The 19,234-nt window shown below is 31.7% G+C and overlaps 1 protein-coding gene across 1 annotated transcript; it reads left to right on the forward strand.

Annotated features, from left to right (window-relative positions):
- Positions 1 to 849: 849 nt before the first annotated feature.
- On the forward strand, positions 850 to 13,672 carry LOC122852008 (calcineurin-binding protein cabin-1-like). Its single transcript, XM_044151553.1, has 5 exons — positions 850 to 1,235; positions 1,335 to 6,273; positions 6,366 to 6,619; positions 10,763 to 10,926; positions 11,013 to 13,672. The coding sequence occupies exons 1-5, from the start codon at positions 1,152 to 1,154 to the stop codon at positions 13,120 to 13,122; spliced, it is 7,551 nt and encodes a 2,516-aa protein (XP_044007488.1). The 5' UTR covers positions 850 to 1,151; the 3' UTR covers positions 13,123 to 13,672.
- Positions 13,673 to 19,234: the final 5,562 nt, after the last annotated feature.

A 19,234-nucleotide genomic window follows, 5' to 3' on the forward strand; every position in this document is an offset into this window, starting at 1 on the left:
AGCTTTTGTATGTGAAATCTATATAAAAAAAATTTGACAAGCGCCATCACCGGCAAAAAAAAGCCCTAAATTGTAAAAAATTTGCCTTGTGAATTGGACTGTTGTGATTCAGAGGGATAGCCATTAGCGTTTTTTTTCCGATGGTGGCGTTTGTGAAGCTTTTCTATATGAAATCTATATAAAAAAAATTTTGTTTAGCGCCATCAGCGGAAAAAAAAGCCCTAATGAGAACAATTTTGCCCCGTGGGCCGTGAATACGGGTGCTGGTATTTGCATACGACTATGGCAGCTTTCCATGAAAGCAACAACAAGCGCCTTCATATTTTTCTATCGCGACAAACATTTCTGTCGAGTGAATTGTGTTGATAGGTAGCTTATTAGGGTAATTTTTACTTAGGAGTTTTGCTGGTGATGGCGTTTTGTCAAATTTTTATATAGATTTCGTTATTATATAAGCTTACAGCGCCATCAGTGGCAAAAAAAAGCCCTAAATTGTAATGCCCTGTGAATTAGACTGCTGGACCCGCATTACAATTTAGGGCTTTTTTCCTCCACTGGCGGCGCTTGTAGAGCATTTGTATGTGAAATCTATGTAAAAAAAAGTTTACAAGCGCCATCACCGGCAAAAAAAAGCCCTAAATTGTAAAAAATTTGCCCTGTGAATTGACTGTCTTCCAGAAACTAATTACAGGGTATTATATAATTTAGGGCTTTTTTCCTCCACTGGCGGCGCTTGTGAAGCTTTTGTATGTAAAATCTATATGAAAAAAATTTTACAAGCGCCATCAGCGGCAAAAAATAGCCCTAAATTGTAAAAAATTTGCCCTGTGAATCGGACTGCCGCAATACGGGACCAAGAATAGCACTCCAGCTAATGTCCCGCAATTTTTTATTTTAATTAATGTTTTCATCAATTGATTATATGTAGTCATTTGGTACTCACCCAGTCATTTGGATTTGACAGAACAATTTATTTTCCTTTTTTTAATTTCGTAGTATATTTGATGAAGATCGAACTTACTTGTGCAATGAAAAACTATGTGTTTTTAAATATTTAAAACGAAGGGTTTGACATTTGTTTGTTTTGAAAAAATCGAGCCATATTGTTGCATATTATTTTTAATTTTTTTGAATAAATAAACATTAATAAAATGATTAAAATAACAGCATTGAATGAGGAATTAAGTGAGGAAAGTGATGAAGAAAATATACCAGCACTTACCCAAGAAGCTGAGGTACTAAAAATTGAATATATAAATAAATTACTAAAACAATTTTTGTTTACATTTGTCGTTTCGTATAACCTTCAAACCCGTTTAATGTTTGTTTTGTAGGAACAAATAGCCTTGACAGAATACAACAGAGCCTTAGTGTTACTGAAAGAGGAACAAATTGATGAGGCACTTGATGTCCTTAAAGACCTTTTAGAAACAGAATTGCTTGATCAAGTTGAAAAACCAGATGTTTCTGATGGACGTACACGTCCTATGATTTCTTTGAAATACTGTTGCTACAAAAACATTGGGGCAATTTATTCACAAAAAGAAAAGTATAACGAAGCTATCGACAACTATTGTGAAGCAGCTAATCTCGATGACACTGATGTTATGCTCTGGTGTAGAATGGGTAAATTAGCCATCAAAACTTCAAATTTGGAATTTGCAGGTTCAGCATTCAAACAAGGCCTTAAATGCAATCCGAATCACTGGCCCTGTCTTGACAGCATTATTACAGTTATGTTTGCTGTACCAGATTACATGAATTGCCTTTTGTATATCTCAATGGCACTTGAACGAGATCCAAGCTACGTCAAGGGTCTAGCATTTCGTGATAAAATATACAGAGACATTCCATACTTTGAAGAAAGCTATAAACTTTTCAATAGTGACTGGGCCCTTGATCCACCAATAAACCGTGAATTTGATCGTTTGTTAGGAGACAAGTTGATCACAGAGGCCAAAGATATAGCTAACAAGTGGATTGAATATTGTAAACCTGATTTTACGTGTAAATCATTGTTAGAATTATCATTAAGAAAACCAATAATCAGTTATTCGTGGCTTGACTTTGGACTGTCTCTTGTTGATATGCATCAATTTATCAGTGATAATAATTTAAATTTCATAAGTAAAATAAAGCTAAATGTAAATAATTTGGATGATGAGAAAATGGAGACTGATGTAAATCAGCAAGATATCGAAAAAGATAATGGAATCCTTGAGGATGTTGTTCCCGAAATTAATAATTTATTAGCTGATAGTGTAAATATTACAGAAGAACGGAAAAACTCAGTAAATAATGATCAAGAAGTACCAAATGTTAATATTGATATTGAATTGATGGAGGTCGATGTTAAGAAAGAGGACGGAAAAGATGATAAAACAGATAAATTGAGTAATATTCAGGCAGATAGTGAAAATAAAGCTTTTATCCAAAATAAACAAGTTGAGACTGTTGATAATAATCAAGAAGAACTCGAAAAACCATGTTATGCTGTAAATCTGGACTATGATGATGTTAATAATAATGGTGATGCTTGTGAAAAATCCGAAGCAAGTGAAGAAAAAAAAACAGAAGAAAAATCTAAAAATGATCAACAAAAAGTAAAAAAAAGGCGTAGAAGTTCACTCTGTTTTCTTCAACAATGGGCTTGGAGTAGTAGCAGTCAACGTAGATCACCGAGGGTAAGAGGATCAAATCGTCGAGAAGCTGAAAGAGAAGAAGTACAATTGGAAGAAATAATGCGTCGTATATTTCCAAACAATTTACTTCCTGATACAACTAAAATTATTCGTGATGATCCATTAAAAAGTATAGATGATTCTATGGATACAATGGATCTTTATCAATTATTTGCTAATCGGGATAATAATTCTAACAATGAAGGTACAAAAAGTTCAGAAAGTTCAAAACCAACGAGTCCAGAAATAAATGAAAAATATTTTGATACTGATTTGGAAAAAAATGATGTTTCTGATTTTATTTTACGACACAGTGGAAAAAGCAATATAATGATTATTATTGCTAGATTTACTGAAATATTAGCTACCAAATGGAACATTGAATGGCCCAAGAAGTTAACTGAAATTTACTTGCAAACTTATTTATTTATGAGAGAGCATATTCCACATGGTTCACCTTTTAGTGAGTCATATAAGGAAGAATCAATTCTCAAGTATGATGCTGAAATGACTCTTCTATTTTGCGAACTTCACACAGACAAGTGGCTTGATAATAAACCAGATACTCTTCCAAGTGCAGCAATTGATAGATTTGGCACTGGTATACCATCAGAAGAACTTGGATACGTATTGTTTTCAAGTATACCGGATATATCAAATGAAGAAAGAACATTATTTTTATTAAGAGTTCTTTGGGTAAAGGCAAATGTATTTATGTGTCAGGGTGATGCAGATGTGGCAATCAAAACACTAGAGCTTCTTCTCCATGATATGCAAGAATTGTTCTCGTCAAAAACATCAATTAGACTGCCAAATTGCAAATATTATTCGTGTTTCAATGCGGAAATTGTGAAAAAAAGACTGGCCTCAGTTGAAAGAGGACAAAAATTAGGAGAAGTACAAAAGTTGTATGATGAGCAAAGATACATGGAGCTGTCATTAATTCTCCAAGATACTTTTAAATTTACAAAGCAACGCAATGAAATTGTCACAGTTACAAAGCTCAATGTTGATCGAATACAACAACTATCAATGTTATTAGATTGCTTTTGGCAACTTCAACAGTATGAAGATTGTTTTGTCTGGGCTGAAATGTGTCTAAATGAGGCTTGGCAGGTTTATATTAATTTGTCTGAAGATGCTGAGCAAATTAAATGGTCACAAAGTGTTATGAATACTCTTGAAAAACTTGAATCTTGTATTGAAGCTACTGGTACGATGATTGTAAAATATTTACCCGATTCAAAATCAAAGAGATTAATTCAAAATCTCATACAAGTTCTCTGTCATCAGTTAGATGTTCCAGAAGGAACTATTGAAATGCCCATCGAGACTGTAATACCATGGATTATTCTTCATCATATATTGCAATACGAAGATGATAAAGAACGTGCTAAATCAAAAATATCACAAAAAATAAAATCATCTAATGTCCATAATTCTGTGTCTGATGATGAGGATGATGATAAAAACATACCAGCAGCAATAATGATATTATTTACTGGTCATGATTTTTTGGGTCGACATTCTTGGTGTTGTATTAATGAAGCAAAATTACTTATTTTTACTATTAAAACAGTCATACCAAGTATATGTGGACCAAGATTACATGGTTTACGAGAAAAAATTGGCAAACATGTTGAGCAAATATTTTGGTGTCTATATGGGCATCCAAATCGTTTTAATAAAACAAAACCTAAACATCTTGAGGACCATGTTGTACCTCAAATCCCAATGACATGGGATGTTGCACAGCTATTGTTTGAATTTTACAAGCCAGATATTTATCCAGAATTTGATACAGCCAAGGCTACCGCAATATCAGCTGATACAAAAATATTATTTAAAAAAATAAGTACACTTGTGCCAAAAGAACATGATCCAAGTTATTTAGTCGATGACATGGCAGCTTATATTGTTGGTGACATGGATAAACCACCAACTGTAAAAAAACCTTTACCATATCAAGTTGATTCACTCTACTATCTTCTTGGTGATTATTCATTTAAAAATAATGTCTGGCCATCAGCAATTAAATATTACACAATGGACATTATACTTCATCCTTTAGCTTTTAATTCGTGGGTAGCATTGGCAATGTCAGTATCAACAGTCATTGGAACATCACTCAATAATTGTAAACCTCTTTTAGACATAATGAAACTTCTTCATCAGGCGAAAATGGCACAATGCAGTTATCGACGAGCAACTGAGTTGAAACCCGGTCACAGTGTCATTTGGATTGAATATGGTAATTTTGTTTATGCTATTCATTCATTTTGTTCACGTCTATTAAAACAAGAGTCTGATACATTGAGTATGGAAAAATTTGCAATTCTCGAAACACGAAAAGAAGAAACATTGGATGTTGCTGCTAATTGTTTTAATTCAGCAAATAGTATTTATTTGGCTAATATTGATGATGAACCACATATGCAAGATGAAAGATGGCTTTATCAGTATATGTTGGCAAAAATATCCGAAAAAAAAAATGATGAACCACTTATTTTTTTGGGATATTATAAACATGCTAGTGATTTATTACATCAAAATAATGCATTTTATCCACGAAGAATAAGTCATAAAAATGCTCTTTATTTATCAATTGAAGCAATTGAAGTCCACTATAGAATTCATGCAAGTATATTAAAATATCTTGAGCAACATGATTGTAAAAAATTGAAAAAATCAATGGGTCAATTGTTCATGAAAAATCTTATGGACTGTGCAAGTAGTCCTTTTATGCAATTTCCATCAAAATTAATGAAAAATAAAAAAAAAGAAGATGATAATGGTCAGGAAAAAGTGGTTAATAATCCAAGTGAAAATATGAGTATTGATATTGTGTCGAATAGTAGAACAAATGGGGAAAAACGTCAGAACAGTGTTGAAGAAGTTATTATCTATGAGAAAAGTGAGACAATCAAGTCTAAAAAACGATCAAGAGAAAGTTTATTAGATGATTCATCAAAAAGAATTAAACTAAGTAGTGTCTCACACCTACAATTGATGCAAGATGTAGTTGGTCTTATTGATGATTTGATAACTAAGGTTTGTGAAAATGTTGTTAATGAAAAAGAACAAAGAGATACATCGAGTGATGAAGTAATGATTATTTCAAGTGATGAAAGTGATAAAGAACGATCAAATCAGCCAGATAATAAAAACGACACACTCGGTGCTAAAATTGCTGGTAATTCTCAAGATATTATAGATGATTTAATGAAACATGCTAACGAAATCAACGATATACCTCTGTTGTTGCCCCATGATAATATTGATAATGTAAATGTGCAGGCTAATGACTCCTTTACATCATCAAAGGATAAATCTGATAAGAAAAAGAGCCAAGTTAATGCTGTTAAAAATGAGGCTGCATCGACAATGAGTCGACGAGGCTCACAAGAAAGTACTACAACGACTCTTACTACAACAACTAATGAAACTAATAATTCAAGCTTCAGTAGCAGTGATGAATCAAGTAGTAGCGATGACAGTTCAAATTCTGATAGTTCAAGTGTTGAAACAGATAGTGATTCTGGTGACAGCGACACTGAGAAAAAAAAGACATTGACTTTGGAAGAAGAGAAAGGTATAAATTAATTGCTATTTACTATAATTATTTTAAATAATAGTTTTTTTTTCACTCAGTACATTTTATCTTCAATATTTTTATTGTTACAGAAGAATACATGACTGATGCCGAAGTCGGAAAAATTATTGCACTCAGTATAGCTGGTCTTGAACAGTGTGTTTTGCGATTTCCTGAACATTACAAATCAATTTATCGTATTTGTCATTACTATTTTAACTCAAAAACATTAAAAGATAACAACAAATGTCGTGATTTACTTTTGGGAACATATAAATGCCAGTATTATACTGGTCTCACATTTCAAGGATTATTTGCAGACCGCAAAAATACAAATTTTTTTAATGTGAGTTCAATTTTATTATTATTATTGTTATTATTATTATATAAGGGAAAGCAGGGCAAAATGGAACACTTAAGGAAAAAATATGAATCGATGCATGAGAATAGTATTTTCCGATTAGTTTTTCTCACTAATGAATTAAAAAAACGAAAATAATTTTTGAAAATTAAAAAAAAAAATTTTTTCGTTTTCAAAATTTTTTTTTTTTTTCTATTATTTTTTTACTTGAAAATCAATGGATATTGATTTAGAAACACTCCCAAAAAAAAAAAATTTGCATATCTTTTTGCCACTACGTGTTTATTAGTAGAGACCTGACTCTTGTAGGTCCATTAAGGTTGAATGTAAATACGAGTTCCCTCTACTCGATTTCGCTGATTTTTTTTTAATTGCCAGCTAGAAGAATTCTCTATTCGGTAGAATTTTTTTAGATTTTTCAATAGTAAAATAAAGTTTACCTATTCAACACAGCCGTAAATAGAAAAACCCACGTTTTGATTTGTATCTACTAAACCCTCTACTCGAAATTACTAAATTTAATTGAGATTTATACTTTTTTAAATTACGAAAATTAAAAAAAAAATCGAGAATATCCGAGGCAACGTCCGAATTCAGGCCCGTGGTGAGGGACGTAACTTATCGTTCATTCTGGCTTCCATGACCGTCCGTTGTCATTTTTATTTATTGACTAGTTTCGTCTAGTTTTGCCAAGTTCAAAATAATGGACTTAGAAAAAAAAATGAAATTTTACAAAAAAAAAAACAGATATCTACATTATTTTACAAGCAAAATCTCTTACTTAGCTAGATTTTTTACTTCGCTGTAACTGTAGCCAAACAATCAATATCTACATTATTTTACTTAGCTAGATTTTTTACTTAGCTTTGATTATAGCCAAACAATCAATATCTATACATTATTTTACTTAGCTAGATTTTTCACTTAGCTTTGATTATAGCCAAACAATCAATATCTACATTATTTTACTTAGCTAGATTTTTTACTTAGAGTTCGGTATCAGCCTTATCCACATATCCGAATTTAGGGCAATTGCCGAGTTCGTTCCCGCTTCCCCGAAATGCCCGGATTAATTTTGGAGGGCGGGGCCCGTTCATCCGAGTTCGTTCCCGAAAAAAAATCCGAGTTCGTTCCAACGATTCCCCTACGCTGTCCCCTCCATTTCGCCAGTTTGCTTTTTTCCGAAGACCGAATCTAACCGAGTCTACCCGGTGTAGCACGACTTTTTAGTATTATTAAGATATTATTGACTAATATCAAATATTAATACTTTATTAATTAACTTATTAATTACAATACTAATTTATTAATTAATTCATTATTTTTAATTGAGATTACTAATTAATATAAAGTTTGACTTTTATATATTGACATATATATCGAATTTAGGGACGTAGGTGAATTCAGTTCCGTGGTACCCCATGGTGCCCCCTGTGGCGGCTTATTGCAGATTATGGCCATCATGACCGTCCGTAGTCATTTTTTTTTTTTTGACTCATTTCGTCTAGTTTTGCCAAGTTCAAAATAAGGGAAAAAGGAATAAGTTTTTTTTTTGTAATTTTTTTTTTTCAAGAAATTAAAATAATGCAGATATTGATTGTGAGGCTACTATTACAGCTAAGTAGAAAATCTAGCCAAGTGAAAAATCTACTTAAGTAAAATAATGTAGATATTGATTGTTTGGCTGTAATTAAAGTAAAAAATCTAGCTAAGTAAAATATTTAGCTAAGTAACAATTATAGCTAAGTAAAAAAATAAAAATTTGGACTTTTTTTTTTTCCGATATCCGAGACAACATTTTTTTTTGTCGGTTTCTTACTATATTTTTTACTTAGCTATATTTATAGCCAAACACACAATATCTACATAATTTTACCAGCTATATTTTTTACTTAGCTATATTAACATTAGAAAGATATCGATAACTCGAAAACTTGCAGTTTTTTGGTCGGCCATTAAAAAAGTGCCCTCTAAATGGTCGGCCATTATTATTTTCTTATTTAGGGCATCATTACCAATCGATTGGGCCTATTTTGAATCGTTATGCGATGAGGTAAGTTAACTTACCTCATCCACCTACTTTGACCGTCAGCCACCCCCTGTCGTTCAACCAAAACGGTCGGCCACTGAAGCTGCATATTGTACTCGTCAAGACACGTCGAATAAACGTATTTCAAATCGTTATGCGATGAGGTAAGAAAAAGCACGATGGGCTCCCTAACTAATTCGCGCGATCAAAAAATTGTATTTGATTTTCTTTTTCTCCTTGATGAGTTAAATCGATTTCCGAATTTTTATTTAGGCTTATTTCTTAGCTCGGCGAGTTTTATCGATTGCCTTTATTAAAATAAAAAAAAAAAAAAAATCGGTATATCGAAATTTTAAAAAATATTATAACTCGAAAACTATTCGAGATATCGAAAATTTTCTTAAGACATTTTTTTTTCTTTAATTGCGATCATTAAATTTTGAAATTAATCGTTATTTTAATAACCATACGATATATAACCGATAAATAGCCATTTTTTCCATATTTCAACTCCATTTTCAACCACTTTGCGCATTCGTAGGAATTTTTTCTGTATTTTTCCCGTAATCCTGAGGAAATTTCCTATAAGAAACCGACAAAAAAACATGTTGTCTCGGATATGATAACATCCCCAATTAATGAAGATTACTAAATGATTTATTCAACCTAGTGGTCTTCGATATTGAGCGATATACCGGAGACACGAGTATCTACTCGGTATACCGAGTACCCAACTATTCGGTATTTTTTTCCCCCGATATACCGGTACTCGGTATATTTTTGGCCAATATCGGACGCGAGTACTTTGACCGGTGGCGACCTCAAAGTGAACTTAAATTATTATCAATTATTATTATTTTTTTTTTTATAATAGTGCCATTTTTAGAGGCTTTACGTTGCCACATATAAAACAACTTTTATTTGCAGTTGACGTTATGGCGTCTATTTTTGCACAACATTGTGACAACCAGTGACAACAACAAATTGACATTTGACAATATTAATTATATTTATTTCATTGAGACCAAACAACTAACTAAAAAATAAATATATGAAATGTTTATGCAATATTAACATTATATTTAACAAGTTTTATATAATATTAATAATTATCAAAGAATTTAAAATTATCTGTTTGACTTGACTATAAATATATGTATTAATTTTATTTTTATTGCATGTATTATAATTATTATTGTTAATAATAATTAATTATTATACGCAAATTTTGTACTGACTGATAAATTATAAAAAAATTAAAAAATGTCTCACAATATTTTGTTTTATTTAGCAAAAAAATACTAGTTGAATTCTTTAAAAAAAAAAAAAAACAAAGTACTCGATAGTCGATATACCGGTAGTTTTTTGAGCCGATATACCGAGTACCCGGTATTCCCACGAAACTATTCGATTCATTTTATACCGAGTACTTTTGTTGAATATCGAAGACCACTAATTCAACCATATCTTTTCCTTAGCTACTGTTTGTCCCTAATCATTGATTTATATAACAAATAAATTTATTTAAATACATGTAATTTAAAACAAATAAAATACATACAGTATAATTTAGAAAATTTTGTCCTATCTAATATTTTAGATAATTAACTTTAAACATTGAAACTTTTAGCTCATCGTAAATGGAGAATCATTATTTTTTCAAAAGTAAATTCATAACAAAAAAAAAAACTGTTCTTACCAATTTCGCGAAAAACTGATATTTTTTTAGTGAAATTATTTAGAAAATTTCTATTTTTTTAGTCATACAAATCCGAAGATCAAAACAAACATCAATTAATTTTTTTATGGTTAGAAAGCAAACGAGCTTCCATGGCAGGTATATCCCTACTTTTCGTCGTCCTCCTCTTACTTTTTTCCCTTCTCTAACCTGTACTATACCAAGGATATTCTTTTATGGCGGATTTTATAGCGGATTTCCACCTCGACTAGATGTCCCTTCTTTTTTTATACCCCTTCTTAAGGCATGTCCAACGCGGAACGAAAATACAAAGAAGTTTTTGAAATTTTGACAGTAGATTATTTAATAGTAAATCTGTTTAAAGAATATTTTGAAATTTTAAAATATTGTATAACTATAGGGTGTTTGGAGAATTCCAAGTGAGGAGATTGATAGACCAGGTAGTTTTGCATCTCACATGTCGCGATGTGTTACACTTCTCATGCAAATTTTGAAAGAGACAGATGACAGTAAAATGCTGATGGAACTTTGTATACAATTGCGAAAAATACCTGATTCTGACAAGTACGTATTTTTGTTTTTTTTTTTTTTTTTTACAGATACAAAAAATAACGAAATCGTTTTTTTTTTTTTTTTTTATTGTATTTTAGAAAATATGTACGGGATTCTGAACGCGAACAGTTATCAACGCAGGCATTGACACTGTGTTTGCAATCCTTGAGAACACGAGTTAGTATCATGGGACCTCCAAGTATCACTGATAATATCCAACAGTCACGTTTAGATGCTAGAACACATTGTCTTTTAGATGTTTGGAAAGCATATCAATTAGTACAAAAAAACATTCAAGGAAAAGAAGCTCAAGCTTTTGCAACACTACTTGTTGATGCATATAAATCATACATGGGTATTAAAACGGCTGAAGGTAATCTTGTAGAAGTAGCATTAAGGTTTTGCCAACAGCAAAATGCCGCAAATAAAAATGCATCTGTAAATTCATTGCAACAAAACAGCAATACTTTAACATCAATAGCAACAGCAGTAGCATCATCATCATCATTAACAACATCTACTGCTGTTGCTGCTGCTACTGCTATTGCTGTCACTACTGTATCAAGTGAACCAGCAATCCAAACTCAGTCACAATCAGTACCAACATCCCCAAAATCATTAAATCATCAACGAAAAGCCTACAAGCATTCAGGTACTGGTCGTCCTCGCGGTCGACCACCAAACATAAACAAACATCTTCAAAATCCATTTAATACATCTGGAGCATATGGAAATTATTTGGGAGCAACTGGAAATCAATCGCTTATGGCTCCTTTTTACATGATGGATCCAAATATGCTTTCAGCAGTTATTGCCAGTGGGCTTAGTGGAAATATGATGGATCCTCTTGCAACAGTTAATTATCTTGCACGAATGGGTAATTATCAAGATATGTATAGGCAATACTCCAATTTATCATCATTAAGTAGTTTTGGCAATCTTCCAACAAGTTTACCAAGTGTCAGTAGTATCTCTACAATGAGCACAAGTGCAACAAGTAACTCAACATCATCACAGCCAATTGTTTCTGTCCATGGATCATTGATGACTAATGCCGGCAATCCCACTGTTCAACATGTGTTAAATAAAAAAAAATCAACAAGCACCCCAACAACGTACAATCCAATGACGTTCAATCAATCAAAACCAATTACAACGATATCGTCCTTGTCAAGTAAGGAATTGTCGCACAGTGTCTCAATTACACCAGTTACTGCTGCTAATTCTAAGCAAAAATCAATACACATACCAGTACACACTGATCCAGTTTCTGCACAGTTTGCAAAAGTCATAGATGCCGCACAACCATTAAAATCAATATCTCATTCACCAACTCAAATGCCATTGCTGAAATCTTCACCAGCAACACAGCTACCACTACCACAATCATCAACATCACCACTGCCTAAACAAATGTCAGCTACACAAATTCGTATATCAAAAACTCTCTCCGAACCACAACCAGCTCACAATTCTTCATTTTCGGTATCACCAGTAAAATCCAGTGGTTCAACTGGTATCAGTTTACCACCAGTTGGTATCAATCATCAAAGTTCAAGTTTAAATATACAATCAGTGCCACATGGTATGTCACAATCATATGGTCCATCTTTGCAACAAAAATTACAATTTAAAAAGCAAGGACAGCCAATTTCTACAAGTCAAAAAACATCTAGCAGCAATCCAGCTAAAAAGCAAAAAACATCATTGAAAAATCAAATTCCATCATTACCTACGAATATTCAGAATTTGTTGAATATGGGTGGTGCCGGTGCAATTGCTGCTGCACCATTTGTTCCCTCAGAACTTGGTGGTTTGTCTGTAAGTGCTGTTAATCATTCTATAAATCAAAAAGGATCTTCAAAATTATCAAGTTTTCGTAAACCTAGTAAATCAAAAACCGGTGATTTACCAACAAGTTCACAAAATTCAGTATTACAGCCAAGTCCGTCTGAAGCACTATCAATGCTATCACAATTACAGCAACATTCACATCTTGAAATAATACCACAAGCAAAGACATACAAATCAGCTGTTGATTATTCGACAAACGTGCCATCATCTTCGAGTGTTTTACCCAAAAAAACAGTAGACAATACTCGATCTGTTGTCTCACCTCATGATGCCTCACGAAAATCAAATAATTCACAAAAACAAATTGATAAACATGTGCATGATAAAGTGGAAATAATCACTTTGGATGATTAAATTATGTAAAATGCTTAAACTCTAGGCTTACTAATAATTATTAATTACTAGTAGTCTCATTTTAGATTATGTAAAATTTATTTATTTATTTTTGTTTTTTGTTCATCAGAAATAAAGTGTTTTATCAATTTTAAAATAAACAGTGAGAAACAGTTTGTATTTCAGTGTTGTTTTTTAGATTCCGGCCAGAGAGTCTATTGGTTTTTACATGATGTTTCTTTTTTTTTTCTAGTTTTTTGTGACTGGAGAGCTTTGATATGTGGCTTATAAATAGAGGAGAGAATTAATTTGACGTTATACGAACGAAGGAGAAATGAGCCGGAGAGTGGGAGTATAGGTTTACCGAAAAATTTCCTCTCCTCTTACCTATTGACTATCTTATAAAAAGAGTGTACTGTACTTTTTTTCTTTTAAACAAAAAATCGTGCGTAAAAGTATTTCTTTACGCATTATAATTGGTGCGTAATGGCGTCTTTTACAGAGTGTCAAAAATGTGTGAATTTCCAAAGCGTCGGAGGGGTAGTGCGTTTTTTGGAAATTCACACATTATTACCACTGTCCCTAGTAACATCAAGAGGCACGGTAGTGCCTCGCGTCAAGTATGAGAAAAAAAAAAAAAGTGGGGGAAACGAGATTTAATCAAGAGGCACGGTAGTGCCTCGCGTCAAGTATGAGAAAAAAAAAAAAGTGGGAGAAACGAGATTTAACTACCGTGCCTATATATTATCGACACAAAGCTAACCCTAACCCTCCAATTCCTCGGGAAATTATTTTGAAATATGATTGATCAGATAAATATATTATGTCTTCTGATCATTTTATTAAATCAATATCACACTTTTTTATAAAAAAAAAAACAGATTTTTTAGAAGTATACTTTTCTTTTAAACTTCAAAATCATTTTCAGAAATTGCGCTTTTCTTGAAATTCTTATAAAACCTTACCGCACTCTGACAAACATTATAAAACCAAAATCAGATCAAAGCATTATGGCTGCCAAGTCCAGAGCAATTCACAACCTTATAAAATAAAAATTGAGCAATAATAGTAGAATGGTGTGAAAGAACCTTTATTTATATCATATACAGTATTCAATATCGCATCGTTGGTGCTACAGTATTCAATATCGCAGCGATGGTGCGCGCGCCATATGCCGTTGGGATATAGGCGCGAATCAAGAAGACTAGAAATACAGGAGGACTTACTACCTATCTCGCCTGTATATGAAAACCGTTCCGCTATATGGTCGCCGCATAATTGAGGGGCGCTAGTAGTACCCCGGTAACGTGCGCGACTTGTATCGCTTTTTTTTTACAATGCGCACAATGCAAACATACTTTGACAAACACTAATAGAACATTATACACATGATGTTTGTCAGAGTATGTTTGTATTGTGCGCATTGTAACAAAAAAGAGATACAAGTCGCGCACGTCAGGTACTAACACGGCGGCTCTATAACGGAACGGTTTTAGTGAGATTCGTCCTCCTGTATTTCTAGTCTTCTTGGCGCGAATTCTACTCATCAGGAGTGCTAATGTGTGCTAATATACAACATACACATGCTTACTGATAAACGTAACCTTTTGTTTATACATCCTTTTGTCTTTATCGTGCCCTTGTTTCTTGTGCCTTTTGGAATATATTATTCGATTGATGTGAAAAATATTAGATAATTATATATTTATTTGGTGTAAATTGGATAACAACTGTCAAGGTAATAATATATTATACTATATAGTAAATAATACAATTTCAATATCAAGAGGCACGGTAGTGCCTCGCGTCAAGTATGAGAAAAAAAAAAAAAAAGTGGGAGAAACGAGATTAACTACCGTGCCTATATATTATCGGCATAGAGCTAACCTTAACCCTTCAATTCCTCGGGAAATTATTTTAAGATATGATTGATCAGATAAATATATTATGTCTTCTGATCATTTTATTAAATATCATACTTTTTTTAAAAAAAAAAAAACAGAATTTTTAGATGTATACTTTTTTTTTAAACTTCAAAATCAATTTCAGAAATTGCGTTTTTCTTGATATTATCTTAAAAACTCAGGGCACTCTGACAAACATTAAAAACCAAAATTAAATCAAAGCATTATGGCTTCTGTGACGTATTCATATTGAGCAACGTTTGTATAAAATAATTTAAATCAAGAAAAGTAAAATAAATAATTAATTTTAATTTCACAATAAAATATCATATATCGGGGCAATAAACTCAGTATTTTTCGCTGACTATTTAAAATCAAAATAAAACAATAAATTTAATTAAAGTTATTTAGTCCACGATATTCAGCTATAATTTTGCTGACTATCGTGAGATACAAAAATTATTATTGAACAAGAGTTCAATCCCACCAATATTTTTGGGCTAATTTCAAGTTTATAAAAACGTTAATTTTTTAAGTCAAGACACTCATCGTTTCACCTTCAAACTTGTAACTTATATTTTTATTCAATAAACCATTTAATTAAAAGTTCAATCATTTTTATTTAATTATTTTATTCACTCATAAATCAATTCAAACATCGTTGTAAAATCAAATACTAGTGTGTGCTATACAGTTCATTCAACATCTGGGCGACCATCCATTTTGACACTCTCAACATTTATACTGGAAGTACACATTTACAACATCAAGGTATTTACAAATTCTTACACATTTTCCTTTCCTAAATCCTGTTACCCTGTAGGGAATAACAAAATTAGGTAAAATTAATAATTGTTTAGTGACTTGTTTATTCATGTGTTTAAATAATTTAATGTTAATTTTCTTTTGAGTTCAATTAAATTATTTTAATAAACAAAATAAACCTGTCACGTAACACTTCTAAGTCCAGAGCAATTCGACAACCTTATAAAATAAAATTGAGCAATAATAGTAGAATGGTGTGAGAGAACCTTTATTTATATCAGTACAGCACCCGTATTCACGGGGCAAAATTGTTCTCATTAGGGCTTTTTTTTTCCGCTGATGGCGCTTGACAAAATTTTTTTTATATAGATTTCATATAGAAAGGCTTCACAAACGCCACCATCGAAAAAAAAACGCCCTAATGAGAACATCCTCTGAATACGGGTGCAGTACAGTATTCAATATCGCAGCGATGGTGCCTCCGCCATATGCCGTTGGGATATGGGCGCGAATCCTGCTCATCAGGTGTGCTAATGTACTAATATACAACATACACATGCTTGCTGATAAACGTAACCTTTTGTTTATAGATCCTTTTGTCTTTATCGTGCCTTTGTTTCTTGTGCCTTTTGGAATATATTATTTGATTGATGTGAAAAATATTCTGTCTTCTGATCATCTTATAAATTAATTGAATCTTTTTAATAAAAATAAAAACAGATTTTTGAGATGTATACCTTTTTTTTAAACTTTAAAATCATTTTTAGAAATTGCGTTTTTCTTACCACAGTATCCAATATCGCATCGATGGCGCAAATTAAATAATGATACTTTAAGCTATGTTCCCAAGTCACATGTTATTGTTTATTTTTTCCATTAAGTTTAATGAGTTTTTTACATCATGTGTAAACAAAAATATAAAATATTTTATTTACGAAAGGATTTATTTTCGATTATCTAAATCAGCTGCCAGAAGCATCGGTCTATAGAGCAAGAAAGCTAACATATTTAGATGGTGTAAAAACCTTTATATTTGTCAGTATAGTATTCAATATCGCATCGATGGCGCGAATCAAATAATGATACTTCAACCTATGTTCCCAAGTCTCATGTTGTTATTGTTTATTTTCTTTCCGTCAAGTTTAATGAGTTTTTACAGGATATGTAAATAGAAATATAAAATATTTTTATTTACGAAATTATTTACGAAAGGATTTATTTTTCAATATCAAAATCAGCTGCTAAAAGCATCTGTCTATAGAGCAAAAAAACTAACATATTTAGATGGTGTAAAAAATCCTTTATATATGTCAGTATAGTATTTAATATCGCATCGATGGTGCGTGCGCCATATGTTGTTGGGATATAGGCGCGAATCCCAGGTCTGTAAAGTTAGCACATACATTTATAGCACAATCAAACCAGACTATAAAAACAAAAAGCACAAAATTGCGGATTCACAAAAACGCATATAATTCGCACCTAACTCCTGATATAGTCCGGTTTGATTGTGCTATAATGTATGTGCTAACTTCACATACCTGCAAATCCTGTCATCCTAATTATGCTAATATATACAACATACACATGTTTCCTGATGAACGTAACCTTTTGTTTATATATCTTTTCGTATTTATTGTGCTTTTGGGAATATATATATATTATTATGTTATTATATAAAAAATATTCATAATTATATATTTATTTGATTTGAATTTGGATATTAATTGTCAAGGTAATTAATATTATAATAATACAATAAATAAATAATATCAATATAGATTGATGCATATAGTAATTAAGTAAATTTTATAAATTTGTATTGTGTGCAATTGTGTGATATTTTGGTGACAATTCATTTACATTTACAAATGAAAAACAATAAAAGAAAAGAATGAAATTAAATGTAACCAGTGCAATAAAATTTTTAGTGGAAAAAGAAGTCTTCATGCTTATACAAGTTGAATTCATAAAATTGAGCTGGTTAAGACAATAACTGAAAACGAAACTTGTGTATACTGTGATGAAGAATATGCAAATAAAACAAACTTGTATTATCACTATTCACATTGTCATCAAGTCTCAGAGTATCAAACTATAAATTGTCCATTCGTAGGTTGTCCATTCGTAGGTTTATGAATCTGTGAATATATATAAGTATACTTATTTAAAACTGAGAAAACACATTTGAAACAAGCATCATTATCCAGTGAAGATGGAAGAATTCGCTTTTCTTAATGATGATAGTGATTACAATGTTATTTGTTCATTTATTCATTTCATTAATAATAATTAGTGTGATATTTTCTAATATAAATTATATTTATTCATTGTAAAATATATTATTTATACAGATTTCATGGATTGGAAGGGTAGAGTTAAAACTAAAAAGGCTGCACCTTTATAATAAATGATACGAAAAGCAGAGTTTTGGTAATTCCAACACCAAAAGACAATACATCTGCAACTGCAACTTTAAAAAATTCAAAACCACTGTATGTCCATCTATGATGGATGTTACAGGTGTTAAAGATCCTGACAATAATAATCAAAGTAAGGGTGCGAACTCACGACAAGCTAAAATTTCCGCTTATAAACATGGCAGCTATAAAAATAACCAAAAAGTAATTAAATTCACTAAATTATCACTGAATTAACTACTATTTACTGAATTGACTGCAAATCCGTGGTGTCTCTCCGTGACTGCAGAACAAGCTTGACACCACCAAGCTTGTTCTAAAATCACGGATTCGCGATAAATTTAGTAAATTTAGTTACTTTTTGGTGATTTTTATAGCCGCCATGTTAACAAGCGGAAATTTTAGCTTGTCATGAGTTCGCACCCTAAAATTGATGTCAAGTATTGGTTATTTGATTGTAGAAAACCCTTAATTTTCGAAAAAAAACTGTTTTTGAAATATTTCCATGTTAAATAAAGTGTATTTTATATTTTGTTATTTTTGGCTTATTAATATTTTTTTATTATTGTTTTATCAATTATCGATATTTTATATATTTTTCTATTGTTGTCAAGTGTATTCAATTTTAGAGCTGTGTGTTCACACGCAAGCTTTTGCTGCAATGCTTTATGATTCATGAATGAGTGCCCTCATCGGTAAGTTTTCTCGCTCACTGACGAATCGAGTCTCCGCTCGGTCTCTACGACTTCACAGCTCTATGGTGTTATTCTTTTTTCATTAGCAATCTACAATTGTAGCTACGAACAAAAGTATTTAGAAAAATGTGAATCGTGTTCATATGCAAATGTTTCCTTGTCAAACGAATTTATGATAAATCTTTTAATACCAAATAAAAATAACACATCCATTTTGCAAGAAACTTATCGATCAATCACTATCATTGTGGCACGAAGGGGTTGGTACATGTGTCGATTGTTTTAGATCAACGTATTGAAGTCCTCAAAATTAATGATATCATTGTTTTAAGTCTACTCTACATCAATA

Source organism: Aphidius gifuensis, linkage group LG3 (genome assembly GCF_014905175.1).
Source record: "Aphidius gifuensis isolate YNYX2018 linkage group LG3, ASM1490517v1, whole genome shotgun sequence".
NCBI classification, from domain to species: Eukaryota; Metazoa; Arthropoda; class Insecta; order Hymenoptera; family Braconidae; genus Aphidius; species Aphidius gifuensis.